This window comes from Macrotis lagotis, chromosome 5, assembly GCF_037893015.1.
Source record: "Macrotis lagotis isolate mMagLag1 chromosome 5, bilby.v1.9.chrom.fasta, whole genome shotgun sequence".
Taxonomy (NCBI): domain Eukaryota; kingdom Metazoa; phylum Chordata; class Mammalia; order Peramelemorphia; family Peramelidae; genus Macrotis; species Macrotis lagotis.
The window spans coordinates 229,457,128-229,474,966 of NC_133662.1; the positions used below are offsets into that span (position 1 = coordinate 229,457,128).

Genomic DNA, 17,839 nt, shown 5'->3' on the forward strand with positions numbered 1-17,839 from the left:
TACCATGGTGTTGTCGCTGTGTCTTTTGTTTTCCTTACATAGCCTACTTGACTTTGCATTAATTCTGAAGTATTCCCATGGTTCTCCAAATTCTTCATAATTATAGTTTCTTAAAGCTCAATGGTATTTCATTACCATAGCATACCACAATTTATTTAGCTATTTTCTATTGTTTTCAGTTCTTTGCTTTCTATAATGAATACACCACTTCATAGCTTCATCAGCTTTGTAGTAATGTGCCTGTCTATCCATAATCCCTTCAACAAAGACTTGTCATCTTTTGTCATTTTTGTCAATTTGCTAACCATGGGGTGACATGGAGTTGTTTTAACTTTTGATACACTACTCTTCTTTTGAGAATCATTTGATAAGATAATTCCAAGAAAGTCTTTCCAAACTCTACATGTGGCAAAAGAGGGGGAGAGGTGTCAGATCCTAACTATCCTTATCCTCTTGCTGGGATTTTCATTTCCTTTTTTCTAACTTGGATTTCATGTGTCTCACAAAGCTTCTTGACAAAGTATCTTCCTTGTACCTAGGTATTGCAAAGCTTCAAGATCATGGACTATAGTCTGCTGGTGGCCATTCACAACATGGAGTATGCACAGCGAGAACCGCTGCCCATTGAAGTGGGCTCCGGGAACGACACCCGAAAACCAGCCCCACAGAAGGCTCTGTATTCCACAGCTATGGAGTCTATCCAGGGAGAGGCCCGGCGGGGGGGCACCATAGAAACAGAGGACCAGTGAGTACATGATGGATGGGTCCTCGGAAATTCAGTGTAAGACAGCTCACTCTCAGTTTTGGATAGGACCATCTTGGACCCATCTAAGAAAAATCTAGTTATTATAGTACTCTTAAGTGAGATAGTCTTATAGCATGACTCTGAAGAAAAATTGTCTAGTATAGGTCAAGATCTAGTGTAGACTGTGATTTCTATGGGATAAGGGTGCCCAGAGTAAAAGATTGGTTATTGTCCAGAGAGCTTACTAGGGAAGGTTTCCTGAAAGACAGGTTGGAGAGGCTTGACAGTAACATGCCTGCAAAATGTTTTTGAAGGGAGAGGATTTCATGATTCTCCTATCCTTGGTAATTAAATTTATTTTATGCTTTGAAGAGTTAAAGTCCATGCCTGGATTTAACTGAGGAATGGGAGGCACCATGGCCTTATAGCTTTGTGGTTTCCTCATTCTTCTCCCTCTCTGCATTTGTCCCAGGATGGGTGGCATTCCTGCCCAAAACAGTAAAGGGGAGCGACTGCTGCTTTATATTGGTATCATTGACATTCTTCAGTCTTATAGGTGAGAATTTCTTGGGCACAAGACATAGCAATGGATCAGATGGGAGTGGATGGGGAGGGGGAGGGGAGGGGGATGGGGGGGATGACCGGTTAGAGTTAATATTCCCTCCTCCAGTCAGATAAATTAGCCTCACCTCCAAGGTCTCCTGATTAAGACTCATAGGTTTTAGGACATCTGCTTGTTATGCAAGCTTTCAGATGAGAGGCTTCATTTCCTCCCCCAATTCACACATACCTTCTGGTAAAAAGCTAAGTCAGCCCTAAGACCATCTGTCTGCTATTGCTTTACATGGCATGAATCACACCCTGCTGCAGGCTATAGCTGGAAGTTACTTCTCTTCTTTTCTCACTTTCCTAGTAGGGGAAAACCAAGGAGTTTCTATAATTGGGCCAAGAGCCCTAGCTTCTGGCCCCAGTGAACAGAGGTGAGGAGCATCTGCTGTTGCCCAGAGTTTCTCTCTACCTTTTCTCCGAGGATGCCTTGCATTTGAGAGTGCTAAACATCTACTTAAGACATAGTCAGAATTTGTTGATTTTTTTTCCCCATAAGAAAAGGATATCCCCTATATTTAGATCCCCTTATCACTACAATAAATAAGAATTTGATTTACACAATAACTACCTCATTCCTCACACAGATTTTGCTCTGTTTTGCATAGATATTTGATCTCATCCATGTAGATGTTCCCTCCAGCAATGCAGCTTATAACTCATCTGTACCTGCCCATCCTGGCTGACTCTTACCCATGCCCTTTCCTGTGTTTGCCACAGGGCTTCAATCCAACATACTTGGCACCATCATTGCTTTCTCTTGCCATAACAGTAGACACAGATAGTCCATTGTAGTGGAGTGGAAGGTAGTCCCCCTAGTCGAGTGGTTTTGATCATGCATATAATTGATGGCATCTTTACTGTGTAGTTCCTTATTTCTGTGTGAGCTCCATAGTTCTCTGCTTTTCACTTCTTTGGAGACTATAGTTTTCTATGAATTGCAACCAAACAGTGCCAAATATTATTAAATATTAGTGTTAAAAAGAAGGACTTTTGTATGGGGTAGGGAGAGGGGGGAAGTGCTATTAAATGAACCTTGAAGTTGCTGAAATGCTATGCAGACAGCTCTCTTTCCATATCATTCCAACCCCAGCTTGTTGTCCATTCTCAGTATCTATCCTGAATGAATTCTCAGTAGAATCAACAGTTTGAATGGCTTTGTCCTCCTAGCCACCATTTACCCAAACCCCCAAACAAGTCATAATCATTTGTTTTTAATGAGGATGTCTTTGCACTAATAACTCTCTCACAGGTTCATGAAGAAGCTGGAACATTCCTGGAAAGCTCTGGTCCATGATGGGGTAAGTGGGTTGTTTTTTTGTTTGATTGTTTGTTTTTTAGGTTTTTTGCAAGGCAAATGGGGTTATGTGGCTTGCCCAAGGCCACACAGCTAGGTAATTATTAAGTCTCTGAGACTGGATTTGAACCCAGGTACTCCTGACTCCAGGACCGGTGCTTTATCCACTGCACCACCTAGCCTCCCCTGCATTCCTTTCTTAGTTTTCTCTATAATATAATAGATCTGGAAAGCCCTGAGTTCAAGTTCTCATTCTGAAACATACCAGCTACTTCACGTTACTCCCCTGGGTCTCAGTTTCCTTGTCTGTAAAAAGAGGAGATTGGACACCCTGAACCTGAACCTTCTCACTTGGTAATTTGTGATCCTGTTCTCCTGGCACACACTGGCCTTCAGACCTGGTCAAGCTCCAGGTACCTCTGACCAACTTAATGTTGGTCGAGAAATTCCCACTCCCCTTGAAGTCTCTGCTCCAGTCTCCACCCTCTGCCCTCCAGAGATCAGGCGGAACTGCTAAGGGACCTTGATCTCATGGTCCTGTCTCCCCAATATGCTCTACTCCACAGGACACAGTGTCAGTGCACAGGCCGAGTTTCTATGCTGAGAGGTTCCATCGATTCATGTGCCATACAGTATTCAGGAAGATCTCCTGTAAGTGGTTCTGACCCCATCCCATCCCTGTTCGTACAAATTGTGCCCTTGAGCTGAGGGGTCTTTGGGAAGGTGCCTACCGTACTAACCCTGGGGCCAGACCACAGTCATACCTATTGCCTATCTGGGTCCAGGAGGTTCCTTTGTTTCCTGCCCCAAGTATTCATTATGATATAGACTCATAGTGGCCTGTATCATCTCACCAGGGACTCTTCTTTTTTCCTTTCCAACACCAAAGAGAAATTGGTTCATCCTGGTCTCACATGTTGTTTTAAGCCCTTTCCATGCTCCCACTTCCTCTTTCCCTACTACATCCGCCCATACTTCCTCACTAGGCCCTCAGGGACCTAGGAATACTATGCTCCTCTACCAAATAATCATGTCTTTGCTTAATTACTGTTTATTGAACAAAATTGTCTGAGATGGTGCAAAAGAAATAAAAAATAGCCTCTTTTTTTCAAGAGCAACATAAGTTTGAAAAAATAAACACAAATTAAAAAGGATAGGATTTTTAAGGCAATATGCCAAAAAATACAAGTGAAACTCACTAACAGTTTAAGGGGTTAAAAGGGTAATCATTTTCAAGTCTTCATGAATAAGGGGTATTTGGAGGAGAGGACATGGGTGAAAGGGACAGTCAGGGTGGAGAGTAGTGGGGAGAAGCTCTATCTTGCTTACCTTTTGTCACCCCCATTTTCTTCCTCAGTGAAACTGACTACTGAAGGGCCCCTGATAATGCTGAATTCTCTCTACAACATAAGCTTGCTCTCCCTTTTCAAGCGATGGGGAGGTGTGGGGAAAGGGAAATGGATACTTTATACATTTGTTTGTCTTGGTGCTAATCTGCTTGTTAAGTGCTAAGTCAGTCTCTCTCTCTGTCTCCCTTTTGAAGTGAAGCCTTCTCCATCCAAAAAGAGTCGGATCAGTTCCTCCCTTCGTCGCATGGGTCCAGGTGGAAACTCCCTCTCCCCTCCCCAAGTGACAGTCCCCGTCTCTGGAGATAGCAAGACAGAAATGACAACCCAGGTGGAAGTGGAACCAGGTTAGCTCCACGAGTGGGTGCCATACATCATCAGGAACTACCTTCCCCACTCTTGCCCAGCATCTTTCAGATTGGGGTACCTAATCCTAGAGGTTCTCTGTGCCTCTGTCACATCCTTAACTCTCTTTGCTGACCCAGTGGGACACTGAGTTAGTGCCTCTAGAGTTTTCCTCTTCACCTTCTTCATATTTCATCTTTCACCTTCTAGGTGTCTTATATCGCCGCCCTGATTTACTTCCCCAAACCCCACCTGTGGATGAGATCAATAATGACACTGCTGCTGCCACCACCCTTTCTACCTCTTCAGTCAGTGTTAAAATCAGCACATCAGCTGACAGGTTTGTGTCTTGATTGTCCTCTCTTCCCTTTCTCCAGCTCCTCTACTCTTCTGCGAAGGCTGTTGGTGACCCTTGGGGGGTCACTCTCTGTCTTCTGTTCTCCACTTAGACTCCCGGATAACACGTGCATGCAGGTTCACCACCCTCTGGAGTCAAATGAAGAACTTCTGAGAAGGACAAGAAACCTCAGCCTTGATGGGTGAGGGAAGGGGCATTGACCTCCAGTGGGGATCCCCTTAGTACTAGTGTGTCTGCCTCTTCCTCTCCATGACCACTGAAAAACTGAGCTCCCTAGCTTCATTTTCCTCACCTCACCAAGACCCTTTCCTGCCCCTGCCAAAAAGTGGGATAGCATTGTTGGTCTTGTTCAGAGATCCAGAGTGAGGAAAAGTTGGAGGAGTATGGGGAGCAAGGATAATGAAGGATAATGAAACCTGAGCAGGGCCAAAACAAACCATGCCCCATCTGACAGTTCTCTCCCTAATACTTTTTCTTCCCCAGTTCACCTTCCTCGGAAAGAATTGATGCCACCGCAGAGTCAGAAGTCAATCATGTGAGTGACTTATATTTGGTATCTTGAGGCATAAGAGGCTTATTATCAAGGTGTGGGGAGGGGCTGACCGTACTGTTAATTCTCATCATCCCTTGTCTCAGTGACGTGGCCCAAATATGGTGGCGAGTTGGTTTCTGCCATCCAGGCTGGAGTGAACTTTCATTATCCCAAAGTTCTGATTCTCTTCTACTTTTTTTTCCCTTCCCCACAATTGTACTTATTTTTTCTTTCCCTCTCCAGTGAGAAAAAAAAATCAACAGAGGACCTGGCACTTGGAATTAGATTCTTCCATCATTGTGGTCCCAAGGGGTCAGCCCCAATCCCAGTGCTGCTGAGCTCCCCCTTTCCTGGCAATTGAAAAGGAGACTAGTAGAGTCTGGGAGAACCTTCTCCCCAAACTCCTGAAGAGGAGCCTTTTCCCCCACCCCCAGGATGGGCATTAATTAGTGCCTTAGACAGTGGGGCAGTGTCATTGTGTGGCAAGCATCCTGGACCCATGTTGGGTGGCACCAATTCTGCACTTCTGGGTTCAGCTTCCAGAGTTGATGTTAGGACTGTACACTGTCCCAAACCGAAAGTAGGCCTGCTGGGACTCTGAGGTTCTCTTGTGAGTTCTCTTCTACCTACTGCAACAGCTCTCTCTCCTGGGTTTCAGGAGGGAAGGTTTCCTGTAACTTTGGTCAAAAGTTTTTTTGGGAAGTGGGGGGGGATTCATACCCCCTCCTTGGCTTGGGTTTTCAAAAGCTCCTTACACTCCCTCCTCCCTTTTCTTTCTTAAAAAAAAGATTTCAAGCCAATTTCAGAACACGAATTTGGACCCTGACCACCTTGGAGACCTCGAGCAATGAGACAACTGGGGGAAGGAGTGCAGGCTCCCCATAAAGAAGAGAAAGGCTGATAAAGCACAGGATAGTGACGATTATGACTCCAGGAGAATCCTCTTTGCATCCTCCTCTAGGAGCACATTGAGTTTCTCCTGTCTGAAGAATTTGAGATAGGAGACAAAGGCCTACATGTGGCTAAACACAATACTTAACCTTGGAGTGGCCATGGGATAAATGGTCAGAGATCTTCTGACCAGGATCCCTGCTGGCTGTCAGGCCACACTGATTATTACTCTCTGCAGTTTGAAATATTTTCTGATTGTTTTCCTGAATATAAAGACTTTATCAAGTGAATCTTGTATCCTTCAAAGGATTTCCCCTCCTTGCTCTTTTTCACCTGTTGCAACAGTGTCCTGCTGTCTGGGAAATTGGGTAGGGAGGGCGGACAGCTTTATGTGTGTAACTGTCCTTATTGATGAGACGGAAGAATGTAGCGTCTCTCAAATCTGTTCTTTAGTCATTTGACTCTTGTGCAGTGGTGCCATCCCTGCATCCTGAAGAGAAGAGAGATTGGGGAGAAGGTACTTGAGACCTCTATTCCCCATTGATAAGGATCAAAGCTCTCCATCTCTCCACTCTGGTCTTGTGGGGACAATGGGGGCTGGAATCTCAGGCAGATTGTGGAATCCCCATTCCTCTTTTCCACTCCTTTCCCCTTATCAGGTTAGTCTGTACCCAAGTAACTGTCTATATTAGACACCCCAACCCCCACCTGAAGCCAGTTTCTGGCCTTCTGTCTTTGCTGCCATTTTTTAAATAAGAAGGAAACAGAATTCTTGCTATTTTTTTCATGATTTACTATTTATGAAGTATTTAAGTGTTTTATTCAGGGCAGAGTTATTCTCTAGGGGGTGGGAGGGAAACTCAATATTGGAGGGAAGGCTGGGTCTCTGTATGACAGATGGAATTGGAGGAGAAGGGGACTCAACATTTCTATGACGCGTCGATATCTGCCTCTACTTTGTATTGTTCATAAATGGCAAATGCATTATAAAATGATGAGTACCTGGTTTTAATGTATTAAAACTTTTATCAGTTATTTTAATCCCTTTTAAAAAGCTTTTTGTCTTTTTCCTTCCTGGTTCTCTTTTACCTCTCTCCCTTCCACACTCTTCATTCGGGTAACACCAAATTGTTGCCTGAGCCTTCTATTACTCTGAGACCAAACCTTCCCTTTCTAGGTCCCCTTTTCCTGGCCTTAGTGTATTTCCAAACTTCTTGTTGAAACTGCATTATAACCTTGTATTCTATGCCCCATTTAACATTAGGACACAGGTATGTAGATTGGAGGGAGGGAGGAAAGAAAGTTTACTCCACTAAAGACTGGTTTCAAATGCTAGAATGCTCTCTGGCCTCTTTAAAAAGGCTTCTTGCCTTGAATAGTCTCCTTTCTCCCTTTCAAGGTGCTCAAAGCACCTTCTTCCTCTGCTGTGAACCTGAGCTCTTACTGCCTCTTAGACTAGGACTGGTAAAGATCAAAGGAAAGAGGTGAGTTCCTTTAAACCCTTCCTAGGGATTAAATGAGTCAAATTGAAAGCCACTACTTTTTTCTCTACAACACCCTTCAACAAATATGGAACATCTAATGGTTGTTTGTTTGTCCTTTGTTCTGGAAGAGGACATTAGGAGGGTAATGTTTTGACTTCCAAGTGAATCCAATTTAATTCAGGCAGGGTTGTGCAAAACCATCAGCCTCATTTTCCTCCAGTCATTTGGAGTCCAGTGGCAAGACAGGTCTGGAAGACTGGTGATGGCCCCAGATGCAATGGGAGCCCTTAACCTTTTGAAGTGAAGGTCCTTCCCAGGTCTCAGTTTGAGGCAACACTCATTGGATAATTAGAGGCTAGGTTAGGATTGACGCAAAAGATGACCTAGTTTACCTTTGATCTGGGAGGGGAAGACACACCTGATATATGCAGTATACTTAAAAGTAGGAAACAAAAGATAGACAAAAATGAACTTTTAAATGATAGGAAGTAGTTTTTAAGTCCCCGCCTATCATTCTTAAGCATTTTTAGACACCACTATTGATATAAAATACTTGTTAAGGATGTTCCTAGAAGGGCAAGGTTTCTAGTTGGAAAATTTTATGGCAGAGGTGGATGGGAACTGGGTTTTAATAGACAAATGGTTTGGTGGTGAAGGGGTACCCCCAAGAATAGATGTTCAGAGGGAAAAATAAATGTGACAAGGGGGTAGCTGGCTGGACAGTTTGGAAAGGATTCTGTGATTTAAATCCAAGCTGGGAAGTTTGGATTTTATTCTGTAAGACAATGGAAGGTTTTTGAGAAGGAAAAGATGTTCAATTCAGAGGGGTGAATAACAATTCAGGAGACCTTCATTTAGTGGTTTAAGGTTTGCTAGGGACTTTGCTTACCCCATGAGTTACAGAAACTTAACACTTTTTAAAAATTTATTTTTTCACCTACATGTAACAGTTTTTCTTTTTTTTTCTTGCAAGGGAATGGGGTTAAAGTCACAACTAGTGTGTGAGGCCAGATTTGAACTCAGGTCCTCATGACTCTTGCTCTATCCACTGTACCACCTAGCTGCTCTTCTGTAGTAGTTTTCATCAGTTTTTTTACATTGTTTCCCCATCTTCCCTACCCTTTCCCCCTTAACAGACAGAAACATAATACAGGTTTTACATCTAGAACCATGCTAAACATAGATCCATATTATTCAAGTAAAAAGAATCCTATCCAAACGAGAAAAAAAAATGATATAATTCATAAGACAACTTCTCTTTAAAAATTGAAGATAGTAAACTCTGGTCTGCATTTAAGCTCCATAGTTCCTTCTCTGTAAATGGATGATATTCTCCTATCATAAGTCTTTTTAGTATTGTCTTTATTGAACTGCTGAAATGATCGAATCCATCATAGTTGATCATTATGTCATGTGGCTGTTAGTGTATATGATCTGGTTCTGCTCATTTCACTCAGCATCAATTTTTGCAAGTCTTTCTATGCTATTATGAAGTCCCATCCCTCATAATTTCTTCTAGAAAAATAGTGTTCCATCACATTAATAAACAGTTTGTTCAGCCATTCCCCAATAAATGGACATTCCTTCAATTTTCAATTCTTTGCCAGTTCTGAAAAAAAAACTGCTATAAATATTTTTATTCGTGTGATTCTTTTTTTACCCTTGGAAACTGATAACTCTAAAGAAGTTAAGTCATTTGCTCCATAGCCACACATCCAGTGGTGGGGGGGATTCAAAACCAATTTTCCTAACTCAATTTCATTTTCTCCCCACTATCCTTCATTATTTTTCAAGGAAGGTGCTGCTGTAAAATTCAGGTGAGGGGTGAAGGAACAGACTCCAAAAGGCTTTGGAGAAGGGTCCACTCTCTAGCAGATGGTAATTTAAATACTAGGCCTGTGTTCCTGGACAAGTCACTTTGCTTCACTAACTTTAGCTAATTCATCCTAAATTGAGATACTGTATAAACAAGGTCAGTTATTGTTTCCTTTGGTGCAGTCAGACTAAGAGCACTAAATTTGAGGTCAGGAGAATTTGAGTTAGACTCTCTAACTCTGCCACATACCACCTGTGTGTCCTTAAGCCATTCCTGTCTTTATACCTCAGTTTCCCTCTTTTTATGGATGAAGAATGATTACCAACAAAAGCTCAAAATCTCAGAGCCCCCTAGTGGGTTTCTACCTTGAGTCAGGAGCCCTCCTGTGGTCAGCATTAATACTTGCTATTTATTTGGCAGTCATTCACAGTGCTGTCTACAAAGGCCCAAGTCATAGAATAATCTGGACACTGATTAGCTTGTGTAAAAATTAGGAAAATTCATACAAATCATGAGGATAAAAGAGTAGGAAACTTTGAAAGATCATCTTGCCTTTATAACTTTTCCAGTGTTTTTATATCCAAATTATTATATCCAACCAAAATTTTTCCTGAATTAGCTTAAATCCATTTCCTTTTCAGCCTTTCAAGGACTTCTCAGTTATCCTCACTAAAACCCCAGGGAAGAATGTATTTCCTTTTACTTTAGGTTTCTATAACCAATGAAGACAATCATCCTTTTAGACTTCTCTATGTTACGTTATTTCATTATAAACTTTATTTTCCATCTCTTTATGTTTTAATCTTGTTTTAATTATTTTTTGTTATTTTGTTTGTACATCCTCATAATTTTGGAATTGATCCTTTCCGTTCTGCTTATCATCCTGGGGTTTTTTTTGTTTTTGTTTTACGTTTTTTAGCAAGGCAATGGGGGTTAAGTGACTTGCCCAAGGCCACACATCTAGGAAATTAAATGTCTGAGGCCAAATTTGAACTCCTGACTCCAGGGCTGGTGCTCTATCCACTGCGTCACCTAGCCACCCCAACAGTTTTTAAAGGAAAGGAACAAAAGTTATTTGCAAAGCAACAAACATAATTCCTGATAATATGTATTTTAAATATATATATGATTTGTTTTCTCAACTCTTCACTCATAAAGAGAACAATTAATACTGTTCAGAACGAGAAAAATACTGTTCATAGCAACAATATTGTAAAAACAAACAACTTTGAAAGAATTAAGAACTCTGATCAAATCGATGACAACCTACAATTCCTAGGAGACATTTGATGGAATATACTTACCACCTCCTGACAGGGAGTATACATTGAGATACATATTTTGGGATATGTTCATGTGGACATTTGTTTTGCTTGACTTTACATAATTTTTCCCCCTTTTTTCTTTTTTTTTTGAAGCACACTGATAGATACTTTATTTTTTATCTGTATTCAGTTTTTTTTTAATTTATTTTTTATTCTCATTTTGTACAAATGTTTTTTTACATTAATAAAATATTCTTGTTTACAAGTAAACAAAATACCCCTTCCCCCATGAATATAGATAGACTTGCTTGGGCGAAAAAAGTAAAGGGGAGAGAAAAAAAATTAAAATTAAAAAAATAATAGTAATAATTGTAGGTATGGCCAAGTGGTACAATGGACGAAGCACCAGCCCCGGAGCAACGAGCACCCGAGTCCACATCCAGCCTCGTAAACCCAACAATCACCCAGCCGTGTGACATGCAAGCCACCCAATCCCCACTGCCCTGCAAAAACCAAAAAGAAGAGAAAAAAGACCCAAAATAAAATAAAATAATAATAGTAGGGGTGGCTGGGTGGCAGACAGAGCATTGGCCCTTGAGCCAGGAGCACCTGGGTCCAAATTCAGCCCCAGACACCCAAAGATCACCCTGCTATGTGGCCCCAGGCAGGCCACCTAGCCCCACTTGCCCTGCACCCTCCCCCAAATAATAATAACAAAAAATGTGCTTGAGTCTTTGTTCCAACACCAACAACTCTGTCACGGGTGGATCACATTCTTTATGATAAGTCCATCACAAAAGTTACTTCCATATTTTTCCAACGTTGCCATTGCTGATCGCAACTCTCTCCTTTTTATTTCTCCACTACCGTGTACTATATTTTCTCTCTCCTTTCACTCTGACTCTGCTGTAGGGTCGCTGAGTGGCGCAGCAGACAGATCCCTGGTCCTGGGGCCAAGAAGCCCTGAGCCCCCATACCACACCTTAGGCCCAGAATCCACCTGGTCCTATGGTCCTGGGCAGGCCTTCCAATCCCAGCCCCTTGCAAGAAATAAAAAAGAAAATGTGTTATATCTGACCTTTCTCTCCCCATGGTCCATCCTCTCCTTTATTGACATCCCCACCCCTTCCCCCTGCTCCCCCCTCCTTCTTACTCTGGATGTCTATACCCCATTGAGTATATATGTTGTTTCCTCTTCTAGCCACTTCTGATGAGAGCAAAGGTTCCCTCATTCCCCCTTGCCTCCCCCCTTCCATATCATTGTAATAGCTCATTGTAATAAAAAAAATCTTACTATGTGAAATATCTTGGACTATTCCCCCTCTCCTTTTTTCTTTCTCCCATTCCATTTCCCTTTTTTTTCTATTGACTCCATTTTTATACCATATTTTATCTTTGAATTCAGCTTTCTCCTGTGCTTCAACTATAAAAGCTCCCTCTACCTGCTCTATTAACTGAGGAGGTTCATATGAATATTATCAGTATCATTTTTCTATACATGCAGTTCATCCTCATTAAGTCCCTCATATTTCCCCCCTCTCCTCCAATCTCCATGCTTCACCTGAGTCCTGTATCTGAAGATCAAACCTTCTGTTCAGCTCTGGCCATTCCAAAAGGAACCTTTGAAATTCCCCTGGTTTATTGAAAGTCCATCTTTTTCCCTGGAAGAGGACATTCAGCCTTGCTGGGTAGTTCATTCTTGGCTGCATTCTAAGCTCTTTTGCCTTCCAGTATTATTGTATTCCAAGCCCTATGAGCTTCCAATGTAGTTGCTGCTAAGTCCTGTGTGATCCTGACTGCAGCTCCACGATATTTGAACTGTGTCCTTCTGGCTACTTGTAATATTTTCTCTTTGACTTGCGAGTTCTGGAACTTGGCTATAATATTCCTAGGGGTTGGTTTTTTGGCATCTGTTTCTCTGGGGGATCGGTGGATTCTCTCCATTTCTATTTTGCCCTCTGCTTCTAGAATATCAGGGCAATTTTCCTGTAGTAATTCACTGAAAATGATGTCAAGGCTCTTTTCCTGATCATGACTTTCAGATATTCCAGTAATTTTTAAATTATCTTTCCTAAGTCTGTTTTCCATACCAGTTGTTTTTTCAATGAGATATTTCACATTTTCTTCTAATTTTTCATTGTTTTGGTTTTGAAGCATTGATTCCTGATTTCTGGTAAATTCATCAATGTCCCTGAATTCTATTCTTTGTCTGAAGGATTTGTTCTCCTCAGAGAGTTTTCTTATCTCTTTTTCCATCTGGCCAATTTTGCTTTTTAAAGCATTCTTCTCCTCACTAACTTTTTGAACTGTTTTATCCATTTGACCTAAGCTGGTTTTTAGCATGCTATTTTCTTCAGCATTTTTTTGGATTTCCTTGACTAAGCTGCTGACTTCATTTTCATGTTTTTCCTGCATCTCTCTCCTTTCTTTTCCCAGTTTTTCTTCTAACTCCCTCATTTGATTTTCAAAGTCTTTTTTGAGCTCTGTCATAGCCTGAGCCCAATTTCTGTTTTCCTTGGAGTCTTTAGATGCAGGAGCTTGTGCTTCCTCATCTTCAGACTGAGTATTTTGATCCTTCTTGGGCTCATTTGCAAAATATTTCTCAATAGTCTTCCTCTTATTTCTCTGCTTGCTCATTTTTCCAGCCTAGGCCTGTTTTGGGGGTGCTTCCTGAGCTTTTGGGACACTCCCACAAGGGTCTCAGTGTGTGAGGCTCTGTCCTCCCTCCTGGTCTGTGAATGACCATAAGCGCCCCCCTCTGCCATGGGGCTGAGGTGGGGGGGGCCCATTCTATGGGGGAGCCTAGACTGGGATCAGGATCTGAATGTGGTCAGAGCCCCAGAGTCCTGTTCCTGGGGCTGAGGATAAAGCTCTTGCAGTCTCTCTTCACTCCCCTCCCTCAGCTCAATGGGCTCACGCCCTGGGGGCTCCTGTTTACCGGCTCCGCCTTCTTCTGTTTCTGGATCTGGACTGCGGAAGACCAAGACCACCAAGCTGTTCGCTGTGTGCCCTGAGGGCTGGGCTCGCTCTGGCAGAGGTTCCCCACTGTTCCCCCACTTTGTGCTCCCCAGGGTGCAGCTCAGGAGACTCCCCTGCTGCTGTGAGCCTTGGCTCCCAGCACCCTGGGGCTGCCTCCGGGAGGCTGAGGTTATTTGGCTCTGGTGGGCCACCCCTCCGGCGGGCTGCCCCCTCCGACCCTGGGGAGCAGAGCCTTTCTGCTCTTTTCCAGGTTACCTTGAGTAGGAGCACTGCCTCACAGGGTCCTTCTGTGGGTTCTGTCTCTCAAAAGTTTAGTTAGAGTCCTTAGCTTATGAGTTTTATCAGAGAGCTCTTAAGCCAAGACTCGATCCCTTCTTGTCGCCATCTTGGCTCCGCTCCCCCCCTTTTTTTCTTTAAAGGGATGGTGGTGGACTATAAGTTAAAAAATACAATTTAATTAAAAAGCTCTCAGGCCAATTTGCTGATTATAATTACACAGAATTCACTTGGGTTATCTGTCCTTTTACACTCCTTTTATATATATTATTTTCCTGGTTCTCTTTATTTCACCATCAATTCACATCTTCTCATGCTTCTCTGAAATCATCATAGCTGTAGTTTTTAAAGATGCAGTCATTACATCCATATGTCACAGTTTATTTAGACAATCATTTCTTCAATTGATTTGTCTCTGATTTACCTTGAGAAGAAACCAGGTGGGAGAGGTAGGAAGTCTGGAAGACCCTGTTCAAATCCTGCCTCAGACTCTTAGCCTAGACAAATCATTCAACTCTGATAACCTCTCCCTTGCAAGGTTATTATAAGGATCAGATGAGATGTCTGAAACGTGATTGACACATCTTCTTCCCTCTCCCCAAAATGCTAGCTATTGTTAGTAATGGTAATTTTAGAAGTGGAACCAGTCACAGGCCCTTAAATAAACAATGATATGTCACATCTTGTAAAGTCCTGATGCCTCATCTGTTCATGAAACTTCTCAAGGACCATCAACTCTTGACTTTCTACTATGATAGAAAGATGACAAAGATTGACCTAGCAACTGATGCCATATGAAGTACCAAGTGAATAGGCTTATCCCAAGTCTTTAGCAATAATTTTTTGACTATGACTATCCATAAATGAGATAAATGAATAAGCAAATAACAATAAATTTTATATTGTGCTTTACATAGTCTCTCATTTGATCCTGAGACTAACCCTGTGAGGTAGATTGGTTGGTTGATGTCATTCTTCAATTTTGAAGAGGATCAAAATGGCATCACTATGTTAGAGTCAAAAGTATGGTGTATCTGACGAGCTAATCAGTAACCAATGTGAGCTCAGCAGGCTCTACCACAGGTTGAGCACAAATAGTCTCCAAGAACATCTGGAGTAGAAATGTCTCTAAATTTACACTTCTCATGTTTCTGCATCACTCATAGAGCACAGCATCTTCTTTGATTAGGTCACGCCATGCTAGACAATACTTTGCCAGTGCATATCCTACAGTTGATTCTCTTGAGATCTTGAGAGTGTTCCTGTATCACTTCTGACCATCATGTGAATGTGAATTTTCACTTGCCTTGTGTGAATTTTCGTTAAAATAGTCTTTAAATCAAATATACATTGATACAAATTTTCCTTAAAATAGTGCATTTGGCACTGGCTCTCTGATTGACCAATAATAGGAGCAACCCAAGCCTGCCTTACTTGCTCATTGTTTGACTTTTGATGGCTCAAAGTGATGTAACTAGCAATTGTTTCTGTTCTGGCCAGAAACTGATTATCTTTTCCTCTGAGTGATTCTTTTTTGAACACATAAATTCTTAAATTGAGGTATAAATAATGCCTCAATTCTTACCTAGTCTTTAATTATCAAATGGGAGTTGTCTGAGGTCTAAGAAAGACCTTAGATTTCCCACTACATCCAGGACCATGGCCAGTTATCCTGACCTTTGTCTGGCCTCTGGATTCCAAATGGCTGTGGAGGAGAGAGTGAGGCTGATGATTTTACACAGCCCCACCTCACTTAAATCCAATTCACCTGGAAGACATTACCCTTGGAAGAACTAATAAAAAGAACATTTGGAAATCAAACTATGGGGTCATCCTTTGAGAGGTGCTCTCTGCATTAGTATTTGAATGCTTTGCAATTCAGTTCAAGATAGGATCTCTGTCTGGTACCTTCTCCAGTCAGGTGATCTTCAGAATCTTCTTAAGACAATTCAAATGGAAATGATTCAATTTCCTGACATGTCTCTGATAAATTGTCCAGGTTTCACGGGCATAAAACAATGAGGTCTGTAGACCTTCAGTTTGGTCATCACTCGCCTTTCACACTTTCCTATGGAGCCTCCCAAACACTGAGCCAGCTCTGGCAAATATTTGTGTGAACCTCATCATCAAGGTGTATATACATCCCTGGAAAGTATATACTTCAAAGAGAAGTGAACTTATCTACAGCATTCAATATATCCTCATTTGCTATAACCACCTATGGTTGCTATGATGCATACTGATGGAGTACCTGAGTATCTGGTGTTAACTATTAGGCCAAAATAAGCACAAGCACCAGAGAATTGATCTGAACTTTGTTGCATTTCAGCCTCAGAGACTGCATTGATGCTCAGACTAATCCTGTGAGGTAGGTTCTATTAACCTCATTCTATAGATAAGAAAACAGGCTGAAAGGGGCTAAGTAATCTGGTCCAGGTTACACGGCTGGTAACTTTTCAGTAGAATTCAAACATATTTTCTAGATTTCAATTCTAACACTCTGCCCTCTGGGCCATCTACCTGTGTCTACAGCATACAGTGACTTCAATCTTGTGTCTGTCCCCCCACTTCTATTTCTGTAGTGATAGCAATCAATTGTCAAAAGTCCTTCAGATCACATAAGCTAAATAAGAAGCCCTTGTCTAGAAGAACTGAATCACAACCATCTTAACATTCTTTTTTAGTTTTTGCAAGCAATGGGGTAAAGTGACTTGCCCAAGGTCACACAACTAGGTAGTTATTAAGTGTCTGAGGTCAAATTTGAACTCAGGTCCTCTTGACTTCAGGGCCCCTAGATGCCCCTTAACATTCTAATTACAAATGAAATAAGAAAACACCAAGCAGGAGTTAAATAAAGGTATTCACATTAGCACAGATTTTGAGCTGGAGGGAGGTCTTCTCCAACTACCCTATTCTACAGATGATAAACCAGGGATCCAAAATAATTAAGTAAAAGACTTGTCCAAAGTCACCCAGAGATAAATTCACAGAACTAGGACTCTAAATCCAATACTGTGTCACATAACCTGTCTAGATAAAAGTCATCCTTACCAAAATTAATATTCAAGAGTTACACAGTATTGGGTAGTCAGTAAATAATTTATTAAGTGCCTATGTGAAGTCTCAAAGTAGTGCAGCCAAGTCTGAACTGAGAGGTTTGAGCTGCAAGCTCTCCTTGAATAGAGGTTTGGAGTTCATAGCCCCACTTTCCAATTATAGAGGCAAAGGATAGCGGTGAGATGGCATCCTAAGGCTGATGAGACCTTAGGGCATGATAAAGTTAGCTCACGAATGAGATTCCAGGGCCAAAATGAAGTCAGAAAAGTCTGGAAATACTGCAGCCAGGTGAGAAATGAGCAGGGCAGTCATGCTTGGAAGGATCATGGCCAGTGATGAGATCACAGAAATCTTTTGAGTATTTCTTTTACCACTCTGTATCATCTCCAGTTCCTACCAGACTTTTAAAATTATGCCAAAACAAAAATCCATGAACTAACTAGTATCTGACTAAGGCAAAATGGAATGAAGAAATATCATAGCCTTTTAAAGGCATTAAATACTAATTGCCTTTTTTTCCAAATTTTTCATTAATGTTATTTGCTAATAGCTTCTAGGCAATTATAATCTCTGTTTGCTTTTGTGATTTTTTTTAAATCTACATATACCTAGCCTCAGAGAAAGAGATGATGGTATTTGAATACAGGTTGAAACATTTTTCTTATACTTTATTTTTCATGTTTCTTTTTTGGGGGGTAGGGGTCTATATTTTTCTTTAATAATATGGCTATTATGTAAATGTTTTGCATGACAATCATTTATAACCTATATCAAATCGCTTGCTGTTGCAATAGGGGGAGGGGGAGAGGAAGGGAGAGAATTTGGAACTCAAAGTTTTAAAA

At 41.6% G+C, this 17,839-nt stretch overlaps 1 protein-coding gene across 1 annotated transcript in view; it reads left to right on the forward strand.

Moving 5' to 3' along the window:
* LOC141489498 (putative PIP5K1A and PSMD4-like protein) overlaps positions 1–17,839 on the forward strand; it is a 58,680-nt gene that overhangs the window by 23,226 nt on the left and 17,615 nt on the right. Inside the window, exons 9-17 of the mRNA XM_074190087.1 lie at positions 540–745; positions 1,218–1,301; positions 2,604–2,652; positions 3,215–3,299; positions 4,192–4,341; positions 4,550–4,679; positions 4,789–4,878; positions 5,181–5,232; positions 6,018–6,078. Of these exons, the coding sequence (XP_074046188.1) occupies positions 540–745; positions 1,218–1,301; positions 2,604–2,652; positions 3,215–3,299; positions 4,192–4,341; positions 4,550–4,679; positions 4,789–4,878; positions 5,181–5,232; positions 6,018–6,078 (907 nt within the window). The remainder of the gene's footprint in view (positions 1–539; positions 746–1,217; positions 1,302–2,603; positions 2,653–3,214; positions 3,300–4,191; positions 4,342–4,549; positions 4,680–4,788; positions 4,879–5,180; positions 5,233–6,017; positions 6,079–17,839) is intronic.